This window comes from Zootoca vivipara, chromosome 3 (genome assembly GCF_965207765.1).
Source record: "Zootoca vivipara chromosome 3, rZooViv2.hap1.1, whole genome shotgun sequence".
Lineage (NCBI taxonomy): Eukaryota > Metazoa > Chordata > Lepidosauria > Squamata > Lacertidae > Zootoca > Zootoca vivipara.
This window is the reverse complement of record NC_142586.1, coordinates 58,510,976-58,524,842: the sequence shown is the minus strand read 5'-3', so window position 1 is coordinate 58,524,842 and position 13,867 is coordinate 58,510,976. Positions and strand designations below refer to the sequence as shown.

General features: G+C 40.6%; 1 protein-coding gene across 4 annotated transcripts in view; it reads left to right on the top strand.

The window, feature by feature from the left end:
* MAP3K5 (mitogen-activated protein kinase kinase kinase 5) overlaps nt 1-13,867 on the top strand; it is a 105,662-nt gene that overhangs the window by 20,201 nt on the left and 71,594 nt on the right. For all 4 annotated transcript variants that reach the window (XR_015949316.1, XR_004692177.3, XM_035108893.3 and 1 more), the window contains exon 2: nt 12,200-12,339. Coding sequence is in view for 2 of the 4 variants with exons in the window: in XM_035108893.3 (XP_034964784.2) it covers nt 12,200-12,339 (140 nt within the window). In the remaining 2 variants the exon portion in view is untranslated. The remainder of the gene's footprint in view (nt 1-12,199; nt 12,340-13,867) is intronic.

Sequence of the window (13,867 nt, the reverse complement as noted above, 5' to 3'; positions counted from 1 at the left end):
TCTTACAGTCATAATTATATTGTCAATATAGGGCGGCACAGAGTTAAATTTTTAAACTTTTTTAATGGTGGTGTGCCTCGTGATTTTTTTCATGGAACAAGTGTGCCTTGGCCCAAAAAAGGTTGAGAAACACTGAATTAGACTCTTTGGTCTCACAGTGTAAATCCTGGTGGGTAGTATTCAAGGTCTGATATTGTGGGAAAGTACCAACAATTGTTCTACAATCACTTATTTCATATCATAGTATAGCTCCTTCCCCCCCCCCCCACCATCATCAAAGATTTCCTTTTTAAAGAAAAATCTTACATTTGTAGTACAAGGGTAAGCTATGGACCTTTTTCAGAAGTCGAATGGAAATAAAACAAACACATCCTAGGCAGGGAGGTGGCTTGAGGGCAGCAGGTTCTCCAACTTACTCAAAACAACCCCACTGTGTATATAGTATGCACGGATGATGGCATCACAAATTGAAATGAGTGTGTATAACTTAGGGGCCGTGTCTGCTTCTGCACAGATATTTGTTCTGTGCACACATTTAAGATTGCTTTCCCCCAGCTCCTTTAGCCACACTTACGGTAGCTACCGTATGGCACTCCACCTTGTTTTATGTGTTCAGCACACTTGTTAATGATGGTATGTCAGAATCAAGACACCCGGAGAATAGATGTGGAACACTGGAGGTTCTTTATATTTTCATTCAATAGTACTAGAATACGTGTTTCAGTCTCCAGCTGTGATCATCATGCAGATAGATATTCATAATCCACTGTAGGTTATACTAACATCAAAAGGGCACAACCCAACCCACGATCCAACCAAAGTTAAGCACCTTCAGGCTGTAATTCTGTGCTCACCAACCTGTGAGGAAGTCCCATTGAACTCAGTGGGATAATCAGAGGATTGCTGTGAACAAGTCCCACTGATTTCAGTCAGAGAGTAACACAGATGTTTAAATGTCTTTATCTGAAATCACATTAATTTTAACAGTGCTTAACTTTGGATGGATCGTGCTTCTTATGTACATGTTGTTACCAAAGACTAAAATAACAAATGAATAAGTACCATATGTTAGTTCCCTAGTATTTTAGTAGTTGCACTAGTCTTTAGCTTTGTACATTCCATCTTTTCCAGTGTTCAGAAAGGAAGCATACACTAAACATTACCAAAGGCATCAGCATTGCAGCTCCATTGACAAAAAGGGAATGTGTACTAATAATAATGAGGCTGATCTTGTGACATAACATAGAATGACCTTCTGTGGACTACAGTTTACTTCATCAGATGCCTCACATTGATGTTACTCAGCAGGAATCCTGTGAATATTGCTATTACACAGCAGGATTCCAATCTGGTGAGAGAACTGTAGAGCGCTGTTATAGAGTTGTCATGTGGAACGGAAATGTGATTATTGTGAATGACATAAATGATGTTTTAATTTGAGCTCATGTGTTGGTCAAACAACTGCTCAACTGAAAAAAAACACCTGGATGAAAACAGGAAATGTATAATTATGACATAGTTTCAAGTGCGGGTTTATTGCTTCTTTTCTGTTGTGTGTGTGTGTTCATAACTGTGAAAGACTGCAAGGAATGCTGCAGCACTTACCGTAAGTGAGACTAATAAAAACATTTGAGCTTTCTGGACCATATTGGTAAAAGAATGCAGAGTACTTAACTAAGCTTGTTCATGCATTATATTCTGGGGAGAACACACAATCTGACCTTAGTTTTGGGTGCAGTCTCACCCTCTTCCTCCCCTTCCCCCAATCTGTGGGGAGAAAACAACAAGTGAACTAGGCTGTACTATATTAACTTGAATGTGATATTAACCTAGCCATCTAATTTAATGCCCATATTTTTTCAGGGTACAAAAAGAGAGATAATCATGCAGGCAGCCACCTGTTTACACATTCAATATGTGCATGATCATGTATGTGCACATCATGTTGAACCTGGAAGTGTCATGGAAGCTTCATAAAGAGGTCACTGAAATGTCACTATAAGTGTAGAACGGGGTGTTTGTTGACTTTTTCAATGGATTTCAATTATACACGATTTCACTGATGGTGCCTCAGAACATAACTCTGTTAGGTTTCGTTTTACCCAGGCCGTTGGCCCTTAATTTGAAGGGTTTTATATATTTGTGGCCTCTTTTTGCAGGTGGAATGTGTTCCACCTGCCCTTTATATGCATTTTTAGGCTTTGTGTTTTTAGGTTTTTATTCTGTTTTAGCTATGTGCTGGTTTTATTCTTTGTAGTATTTTGTAGGTTGCTTTGAGTTACTTTATTGGAGGGGGGGGGAAACAAACCGATAAGTGCAATTAATAAAAACAGCAACAGCCCCTGACATGCATCCTTCTCACAAATTCATGGAGGACAAGCTATCAATGACTACTAGTCATGATGGCTATGCATTGCTTCCGGTATCAGAGGAAGCTTGTCTCTGAATGCTAGTTGCTTGGCATCAGAAGTGGGGGAATGCTGTCACACTCAGGTACTGCTTGCAGGCATTCTGGGGGCATCCGGGAACAGAATGCTGGACTAATCCAGCATAGGCCTTTGGTCTGATCCAGCAGGACTCTAATGTACATGATGCAATGCTATATGCATGAAACTCTACATATAAGAGACTGCGCCCCCTACCCCACTCATAGACGTTTCATTGCTGCACTTAAAGGAAGGTGAAAGAAGCAATTTTTACAAATTGCCTCTTTTTGCTGTAACTCTGGAGCCTATTTTTATTACTGTACAAAATTTATTACAAGGTTTCTGTATGACCCTTCACCAAACATGGTCAGGTGGTGCACAACAAAATAAGGTAAAATAAAATTATGATGTAAACAAGAACTCTCATAAAATACCTAAATAACATAATCAGCAACCGTGCAATTTAAAAATGACTCAGCCCATTAGTCTCTAAAAGCTGAGGTTTTTATCGGTCATCTTAATGAATATAAGTTTGGGGCAAGATTGCTTCCTACAAAAGGAGCATTTTAAATCTGATCTGTAAATTTCAGGAGGGCTTTTTGGAACTACAGTATGTACTCAAAGGAGTGTTTTCAAAGCAGGTCTTAACCTCTGAAGAGAACTAATTGGTAGCTACAGCAAGCCACTATGAACTTTGACAGCTCTCAAGAGCATGACATCATCATGACTTCACTAGCTGTCAAAGTTCATGGTGGCTTGCTGTAGCATTAGAATGCAAAAATAATAATGAAGTTACTTGTTTTTAATAAAGCTGTTTTGTAAAAATAATAGGTTTTTTCTCTGAATTTAATGTTTGTATCCAACTAAGTTTACTTGGTGCAGATCCGTTTAAATTAGTGGACCTAAGTTAGCCATGTCGATTGATTTCAGTGAGTGTGCTCTGCATATCACTAACATTTGATACCCTGAACCTTTTGGCTATAACACTGAAGAACTAAGTCTCTGCAGTCACAAGCTGCAGCTATCAGGCACTACCAGTGAAAAATGAAAGCAAACCTGTTTATCATGTTTGTTTAATCTCATGTTACAAAGTTGGACAGCCTTCATGCATAGTGTTAAGAATCTTAATTCGGGTGAGTCATATCCGCTTTCTGTATTGGATACGTAAGTGCAATTTAACATAACTTAAATTACAAGTTAGATAATATTAGTCTAGTAGCATACATAGTAACTCCTTGTTTGCCATGCTGGTAATTTCACACATGTGCTTCTTTTGCATGAATATACCTACAGTACTCAGCCAAGTTAATCTTGGTCTCCTACACAACTGAATACAAGTCAGCTTACTGCAGTTCCTTGGGCCAAATCTAGCCGTTTGATGGTGGCATTTCCCACTCTTCTCATGCTGCGTATACTCGAAGAGGCAGAGGAATGAGCTGCATTTGTGGCAATAGAATTTGGCGGCCAGCTTCCCCCACTCTTTATTGGTGGTGGGTCATTGCCCTGTCATCTACCATTCCCTTGTCATAGTGAGCTGCCCAAATGGTGCTAAATACATGCATTGCTTAAGGATATTGGGGTGGCCAGCGTGGTGCCTTCCAGGTCTTGTGAACTGCATTTTCCACCTTTCCCAATCATTGGCCCCACTGACTGGAGTTGATGGAAGTTCAAAGCCTTTAGAACTCATATAAACTCTGTTCTAAAACAGCTGCATTGGTTGCCAGCATTTCCAGGTCCAATTTAAGGTGCTTGCAATTTAAGGTGCTTAAAGGTCTAAATGTCTCATGCCCCAAATACCTGAAAGATGGCCTTTGTCCCTATAGACCAGGGGGTCAGCAAACTTTTCCAGCAGGGGGCCGGGTCCACTGTCCCTCAGACCTTGTGGGGCACAGGACTATTTTTTGGGGGGGGGAATGAACGTATTCCTATGCCCCACAAATAACCCAGAGATGCATTTTAAATAAAAGGACACATTCTACTCATGTAAAAGCATGCTGATTCCCGAACCGTCCGCGGGCTGGATTTAGAAGGTGATTGGGCTGGAACCGGCCCTTGGGCCTTAGTTTGCCTACCTATGCTATAGACCCTCTTGTATGTTACAGTCAGCACGGGGACTCTCTTGGTACTCTCATCACCCTTAGAAGCTGGGGGAGGGATGGGCCCAGAAGAGGACATTCCCTGTAGCGACTCCTAAGCTGTGAAATTCCCTCCCCACAGAGGTACAACTGGCAGCCTTGCCTTCACTATTCAGCTTTCTGTGAATGCTGAAGATGCACTTCTGGCATTTGACACCTGAGACATGTGTTTTCAGGGCCCAACCTATTCCTGTGAATAATTTAACTGTTTTTAATACTGAATTTTAGTTTATTCTATATCTCTCCCTGTGACCTGCTTGTGAAGAGCAGTTAATAAACAGTAGTAGTAGTAGTAGCAGTAGTAGTAATATAGATGCAAATGAAAGGAACAACTACGGTAATTAAAAAGCCAGTAGCTGAGACTCCAAATGAATTTTAAAAGAAAGGGACAGATAAAAAATGACTGATTAAAAAGCTGGTAGCTGGAAAACAGTTCAGTATTACTTTTCTAGGTCACACTGGAAAGTCGAAAGAGCAAAAATCACCACAAATACAGAAACATAACACAGAAAATAGCATAAAAAATTGGAAGAATCTACTTTCGCTGCAACGATTTTGCCCTGAAAATTTAGCCCCTGGCTGTGTGTTGTAGAGAAATCTCAACTAGCTTCTACATGTCTGATTTTACTGAGAACATTTCCCAGGGAAGGAAGAATAGGATGTGCATCAGTGTTGAAGACATTTTTGTTTTGGAAATTTTTTCTAACAGGATGAAAAGTCTCTAGGTGATCATTTTGTGTTGTTTTTAAACTTGTATATAGTTGTTTTTAAACTTGTATATAGTTGTGTTTTTTACTGTTTAAAAAACAATTATAATTGTTTTTATTATATGTTTGTAAATCACCTTGAAATATGTATAAAAGGTGATTCAGTAACCGGCCAATTATTTATTTATTAATTATTATTATTATTATTATTATTTAGGCAAGCCTTGGAATCCATCCTTTTAGAAACTCACTGAGTTCCTTAGACACTAACAAGAAACCAGACATTACAAACCTAAGTACAAAGTTAGTACCTTGTTTTCTACCATTGACAAACCACAGTCAAGATGGTTGTCTGAAACATTGGAGATGGGCTGAATTGTAGCACTCTTACTCCACATTCAGATTCCCAAATCATTTTTTTCTCTTGGGAAAAAACTCCTTAAGTAAAAGCTAAAAAAACAAACAAACCCCACCCTAGTCATCTGAATAACAAAGACTAATGAACTGAGACATAGCTCTCATTTGGCTCCAATAACCAGGCAGCAGGCTTCCAGTGAGTGCTCCTCTCAGTAAAGATAGCTACTGTATTGTGTTTGCCTTTCTAGGAAGGAAGGGGAAGTAACTGTCCCTTCCCTAGCTCTCTTAAAAACCAAAAGTAACAGGTAGCCAATGGGCTTTGAGGATTCTGAATGCAGAGGTTGGACAGGGACAAACAGACCCAGGTGGCTGTATTCACATGCATTCACAGGTAGCTTGCATTCACAAGCCTTGTTACCTGGTTGCTTCAATTCAAGTTGATTTTTAATTTCGAGAACAAATTAAACTGAGTGATGCAGTCACCTTTAATGGTATTTCTGCTTCCCATGACCCTTCAGCAATAATCTCATACTGGTGGAACTGCTCCTGTGTGATTTGATCAGTTTATTTGCTTTGATCAGCTTCTCTACCCATGATGAATATTTCACATACATGCTAGGTTTATAAGAAACTACAGCACTTCCTGAGCTAGTAGGTCGTAGCTGCAATGATCATATGAATACCAGTAATACCATGTCTAAATCTTGTTGCAGTGCTCATAGATATAATCTGAAGTGCCTTATAACCTTTAAGCACTGATTCCTAAAGTGATGCAAAGAGCACAAAGGCACTTATTGAAAGACTTCTTACAAGCATTCTTAACTCTAGATCTCATTGGGCATTAAACAAAAATAGACCTCACTGATATTGCCAATTACCCAAGCCAAACATGTGAAGCATCCTCTGTGGGTTCCTCCTTTTTAATTTCTTCTTCATGCTCATGCCTGTATTTCACTGGCTTTCTTGTTTTTATTGTTATTTGTATTGCTCAGCTGAATTTCCTCATAACAAACGTTTTATTTGTTAATAAATAAAAGAGATACTGTAGTCTGGTTGGATAATTCCAGTGATACTGTGGACCAGCCTTACAGTTCTCAGTGTTCTTTCTTATGTATTTGTACTGTACATAAGCAGGTTTGTTAAAAATAAAAATCAGCCTGAATGCTTCTGTAGATAAACTTCTAGGAATGGGATTTATAACCCCCACCCGCTGAGAAGTGTCCTTTTTCCTAGTCAGTATATCTGATAGGCCATGTGAAGGTCTAGTATTTAGGTTTGTTAATCATTGCTCATATTTGACCTTGTGCAGTATGTAGAGCCCAGTAGGTAGTGAATTAGGCAAGCTGTTTAGTATCTCATTTCTTTCTGTTTCAGGTGTAGTTGCTTCAACTTTAGACATCACTATGATTGATAAAGCTGTTGCCTGTTTGTTTTAATGATGGGTGTTGGTGGAAATGGAACAACAACTTAATAGACACGCAGCTGTTACTTTTGTCTTCCTGTCTCTATCTATTCTGCTCTTTTATCAAATCGTTTGATGTGCTTGGTATACCACAAATGGGTAACAGATTTATTGTGTTTGCTAAAGGACTACAGTGAAAAGAAATAAATCATTAGCCCCCTTTCAGTTTCAAGGGGTTAATGTTCTGTTAATCACCTTTCACACAGAGCCCAACTAAAGGGAAAGTGGAGAAATATTTGATTGCATTAGCATGAGAAGCTGTCCTATCAATACTACCAGAAAATCCATGATGTAGCTCAATTGGAAATTGGTCTGGCTCATTTATAGATTCAGTTCATTTGTCCTGTATGAAATTAAATAATATCCCTTAGGAGGCAAACAGGAGTGTATAGTTAAATGGGAAGTAATCATTTGGTTCTTGGGCTCCTTACATGGCAAAGAGAACAATGAGAGCACTTCAACTTAGGTAATTCACCAAAATAGTGATTAAATGTATGGATTTAAGCTAAGTGCAAAGTTCGTCATAGTGGGTGTTCACCTTTCTTACTACACCGTTTATCATATTATAATATGATAGATATTTGAAAACAGTGGTCATTGGTGCATAGAATTAGGCTGTAAGCGTTATGTTCTGAAATCCATTCAAGGCATATTTAAGAACATAAGAACCCAGACCAAAGGCCTATCTAGGCCAGCATCCTGTTCTCACAGTGGCCAATCACTGGCTACCAGTGGCCAACCAGTAGGGGAAATCCACAAGCAGGACATGAATGCAACAGCCCCGTCCCCACTTGTATTCCCCAACAGCTAGCATTCAGAGGCATACTGCCTCAAATACTGGAGGTGGTATACAGCTATCAGGGCTAGTAGCCATTGATAGCCCGCTCCTCCATGAATTTGTCTTGTAGTGAGTTCCATAATTTAATGATTCCCCCCCCCCTTTTTGCTGTGAAGTACATCCTCTCATCTGAGAGAACTTGAGGGAATTTATGTGATCTTCCTCAGAGTTTTTATTTACATGATTGCTGTAAAAACGAAACACAGAAATATTCATGATTGTGGTGTTATCTCCTAAGAGACCTACAAATAATCTTCACTGGTCCCACTGTAACTTAAATCTGAGTAAAGATGCATAGAATTGTTCACAGTGTCTATATGAAAGACTAAAATCTTAAGCCAGAATGAAGCCAGTCTCCTTGTTTCTTATAACCTACCCCTTCCTCTCACAGAACCCCATGGTAGTCAACATTGGAAAAAATACAGCATTTAGAATCATAGAATCGTAGAGTTGGAAGAGACCACAAGGGCCATCCAGTCCAACCCCCTGCCAAGCAGGAAACACCATCAAAGCATTCTTGACATATGCCTATTTAAAGCAGAACACAACAAAAGGCAACATAAAATAATAATCAATGAACCCCCTTCAGTGAAGGAATATTTTGACCAATTTGGGGTTTGAACCACAACTAAGAGTCTTGTGCTCTACCAACTGTTATACAGTACTCCAGACTCTTGCTGTTACCTTAGTTTTCATATATATAAATACTGCTTAACACCTAAGTCTGTACATGGTGTAAAAAAAAGGTAAAGGGCACCTGACCATCAGGTCCAGTCGTGTCCGACTCTGGGGTTGCGGCGCTCATCTCGCTCTATAGGCCGAGGGAGCCGGCGTTTGTCCACAGACAGCTTTCGGGTCATGTGGCCAGCATGACAAAGCTGCTTCTGGCAAACCAGAGCAGCGCACAGAAACGCCGTTTACCTTCCCGCCGGAGCGCTCCCTATTTATCTACTTGCACTTTGATGTGCTTTCGAACTGCTAGGTGGGCAGGAGCTGGGACCGAGCAACAGGAGCTCACCCCATTGCAGGGATTCGAACTGCCGACCTTCTGATCAGCAAGCCCTATACTCTGTGGTTTAACCCACAGCACCACCTGGGTCCCACCAACATGGTGTAAAGTTAGGTTAAAAAGACACTACAAAGATAAAACCAGTTAAAACTAACTAGAAAAATAAGAAAGCGTACTTAAATGCCTGATGAAATAGGACTTCACTAGGTGAAGTTCAACAGGGAGAGGGTCTACCTAATCTCAGTTGGGAGGCAGTTCCAGAGAATTGGGCTCACAATACTGAATGCATGGCTCTTGGTGGATACAAGCTGTGCTTACAAATGAACATAAAGTTTAGGTTATATGAGTTTTAAAAATTAACCCATTAATTAAATTTGCGTATGATTAAAAACAGTATTTCAGAAGCAAGAAATATAGTTTTAGAATGATGTGTTTATGTGTTGTGTCAGATCATCCTAGAAGATCCATCCTAGGTATATGGGAGACCAGGGGAGATGCCTCTTAGTGTTTGCCATCTGCAGTTTTTATAAGTCCTGGTGTTAAAAAGGTATAAATGATCTACTGATACAGGTGCACTCTTCAGTCAATTAAATGTTTGAGGGTGTTTTTTTATTATTATAAAAAATAATTACTTAATCTAACAAGCGTTACTAATGACACTTTACTTTCTACTCTTGAATTGTCAGTAGAAGTGTCTATAACTTTATAGATAGAAATAGTGTTGAAAGCAAAATATTACTCTATTTTTAACAACTGAAAATATCCATTTGCTTATTAGATTCTGAGAAACTCTTTACAGATTCTCCCCCACTTTTTTCCTTTGGAAAATCAGCACTTTACTGAATGGTTAGGGGAAGGAAGTGTTGTGGGTGAGAAAGACAGGTGGCATGTTCACGAGAAAAGACACATTTTCTATGTTGCCTTTTTATGATGCTGTGGGAGCAGACGGGTTGCTTGCTTTAATAATAACACAAAGCTAGCTATGTTACTAAGGAGAATTATGGCACTGAGACTTATGCAGTAAATGTTAACGGATAGTACAGGTTTGTGGTAGATACCCTACCCAGAGACAACACCTTTCACTCTTTTAAAACCGACCAGCCCTGTAACGTGAGTGTGGCCACACAAGAGAATTCAAGACACCTCTAATGTTGTTCTTTGTGAATTCACTTCTGGTGAAGCTGATAGACTGACAGGAGTGCAGCTAGAGAGACCATGTATGCCTTGCCAAAAAGGAGAACACGTATCACGAAAAAAGGAAAAGCAGATTTAGAAGTAATTACTATAATGTAAACAGAAATGTAAGAACATAATATAATAAAAAGAACATAAGAAGAGCCTGCTGGATCAGGCCAGTAGCCCATTTGGTCCAGCATCCCGTCCTCACAGTGGCCAACCAGATGCCTAGGGAAGCCCAGAAGCAGGACCCAAGCACAAGAACACTCTTTCCTCCTGCAGTTTGCAGCAACTGGTATTCAGAAGCTACCGTGGAGGCAGAAGTATGAAGACTACCATCTATAGTTTCTTTATCTGATAAAGGATACCTCTGAATTAGTTTGTTACTTTTGAGATGTGGAATCTTGCATTTAATTCAACTTTCTGAAATTCATGTAACTGTGAGGGGTTTGCTGGATGACGAGGAGTGTTGGGAGACACCAGCCAGGGAACTCCCAAGGGACACCCCAGAGGAGGAAGGCTCAAAGCCAGGAGATTGGTGGTGGGACACTGACAAGAGGTCAGAGGGCGAAGAGTGGAGGGAGGTGTTGGATGCTGAAGAGGCAATGGGATTTAGTGAGCAAGGAGAGCCTGTGACAGGGAGCAGTTCAGACTCAGAGGCTGAAGCAGAGGAGGGGGGCCAAGAGGAAACATCTGGCAGAGAAGGAGCCTTAGAGGGGGTTGAAGGCAGGGACCATCAGTCCTGGCCACTGCTCCACAGGGGCAATACTTGCTGGGAAGTGTTGCTGAGTTGTGTGCTGTTTGTTTTAATAAAGAGTTAACTTCTCTGACAAACTCTGCTTCTTGCTTTCTGACCTGCGTCTGACTCCAGTCCTGACAGCAACTATTCATAAATAAGTTGTAAACTTTAAGCAAGCAGGGCCGGCTCTAAGGCAAGGCTGGGTGGCGCAAGGCGCCAGGGCGCTGGGCCGCCAGGGGGGCGCTGTGCTGTGCACTGCACCCGCTAGACAGCTGCGCTGGGAAACGGGGCAGGGGGGGATGCCGGAGGGATCTTTGCACCACGGTGCCAGGGTGTCAGATATGCTTAAGACAGCCCTGTAAGCAAGGATACAAATAATGACTCTAAAGTAATGAAGATGTGTCCTTATCATTTAATATTACTCCTACATATTGCTTGCAAATAATTTACACTATATGGATGATGTAAATTATCAGATCACCAGAGGAGAGGAGGATGGCTAAAGGGTTCCAGAGTTCTAGGATGTTTAATTGATAAATATCTAATCCAAGAAACATTTCAGTTCTCTAGGATGAGAACTTGCATGTAACCAATCACAAAAAATGTTCTGGGAAAGGAAAAATTTGTTCTAAGGTTTTCCCTTTTTTTCATGCATTGGAAGGATGATGCCCAGGAAGCCTGGCCAGCACTATATGTGAACTGCCTGTACACCCTATAGCATGTCCCAGAATCTTCTCTAATGCACAGGGTTCTTTGGTAGATGAGGTGATGTAGAAAGACTTTTAAAAAACGATTCAATTTTATTTTATGTGGAAGCATTACATGGAATCTGGTTAACCATGGAGCGAAATACTGTGAACAGCCAGGAATCTAATGGCTCCGTTAAAGGAAAGTTATAAAAGCCACATAATGCTTCCCTGTTGTGTGAGAACACTTTAAAGGTGGAACCCATAAACCCAAACTATTAGAATTGTCTGTAGCTCACAGATGCGCTGCAATGAGGAACCGCTATTAGAAGAGTACTCAAGATTCAGTTGTTTATTTATTTCAAAGAGGAAATCCCTCCTTTTCTGTCATTTCCCCTTAAAATACAGCCTTCTTGGAACAAAAGCTTAGATCTATTGTTCGATAGCAAAAAAATTGTTGCAAGTTCTTTTTCATTTCACCACTGTAGTTCATTTTCTAGTTACTGGTTTTGGAATTGGCTTTAAAAGCAACTTCTGTTCTTCCAGGACAGCAGCTACTTTTGATGGTTATTGAGAAAAGCTGTCAGGTTAATTGAAAATATATTTGCAGTGCTGAAATTTTAAAACTAAGACTGACAAGCATATCTTTTGCTCTTCCTTGCAGATATTGCAGTCGTGGAGATGAGTGACGCTTTCCGTCAGCCCTCCCTCTTCTATCACCTGGGAGTCCGAGAGAGTTTCAGCATGGCCAACAATATTATCCTCTACTGTGATACAAATGCAGACTCTCTGCAATCATTGAAGGTAAGTGATGCTCTTGTAGCTTGAAAAGATTGAAGTCGGAGGGGGACCTGAGAATTTCAGAGAAATGTCTTATTGCATTGAGGTAAAGTCCTCTATGCTTACTCAATTCTCAGTTTTGTCATCATGATTTCTTAGCAGCTGGAAAGGAAAACACAAACAGATGTCAAACATACAGGGTCAGTGTGGTGGGGTAGTTAGAGTGCCGGGCTAGGACCTGGGAGACCAGGTTTCAAATCCCTATTTGGCCATGAAGCTCACTGGGTGACCTTGGGCCAGTCACTGCCTGTCGGCTTAGCCTACGTCACAGGGTAGTCATTTACAAATAAAAAATACTATGCTAAGGGAACCACAAAATGTCTTTCCACTTACTCTTGCTTGCTGTCAAACTGCTTCAAAGCTCAATGTGAAAGGAACCTGGAACAGAGGTTTTGGAAATCGCAGTAAGCATCCAAAATGCATTCCATGTCTACTTCACCCCACTGTGGCTAATTTTACTGTTGCATTAAATTAATGTTTTAAAATTATTGTATTCCTCCCCCGCCCCTCTGCCTGTCCACCTGCCTGTCCCGCTCTTTTTGCCTGCATTGATTCCCTGTTGCTCTTTGAACCTTAAATGTTCAAAGGGCAATGCGGCAAGAACTGACTGGTGGGACATGTTGAAGAACAAATTTAAAAAATGAAATTAACTAGCCCACAGAGACTCTAGTTCAAATATACCCACAGAGTTGGAAGGAACCCAGTATGTCATTCCTGTGACAGGATATCCTAAAGCATCCAAGACGGATGCCCATCCAGTATATGCTGGTAAATTCAAGGGAGAAAATAGCAGTACTTCCCTAGGCAGATCAATTCATTGTTTCATTGTGATTACAGTTAGGGAGTTTTTCCTAGTATCAACCGCATCGTACTACCCTAGCGAATTAAAACTACAGAACCATGGAGGGCAAGCCTGGGTGTGATGAGAGTGCTTGTACTATCTGAGCCTACAGATGTCTGATCCTGCACAATGCATTCCACATTAGCCCTACTACAGGTATTTGACTTAATTTGACAGCGTATGACATTCAGTTGTTACAACTGCAGAAAGCAATGACTAAGGCACTGCTTTTACTACCCCACAGCTGGTTCTCCCATTCCACACACTCCCCAGCACCCCCCAGCTGGTCTCACTTCCTTTTTAGAAACCTGTGAGCAAAAAACAAAACTGAAACAGCAGCTGATGCAAATATATGTAAACATACATACACCTTGTGATATATAGGAGCATCAAACACAGAACTGAATCAGTATGGGATTCTGAGGTGTATCAGGCTGCCGGTAAACACTTGACTTTTTGAAAAGGACTTTGCTGCTTGGTTATGTTGGAATTATTACTGTGGTGTTTGTGTGGGGTGTGGGGAGGAGGATTGTTGGTTGTTATGAGTGGGTTTTCCTTGTTGCTTTTTCTGTATTTCAAATATTACTCCTGTATTTTGACTTGTTAGCTGTCTTGATTTGTCTGGGAAGTAGGTGGGATAGAACTGTTTAA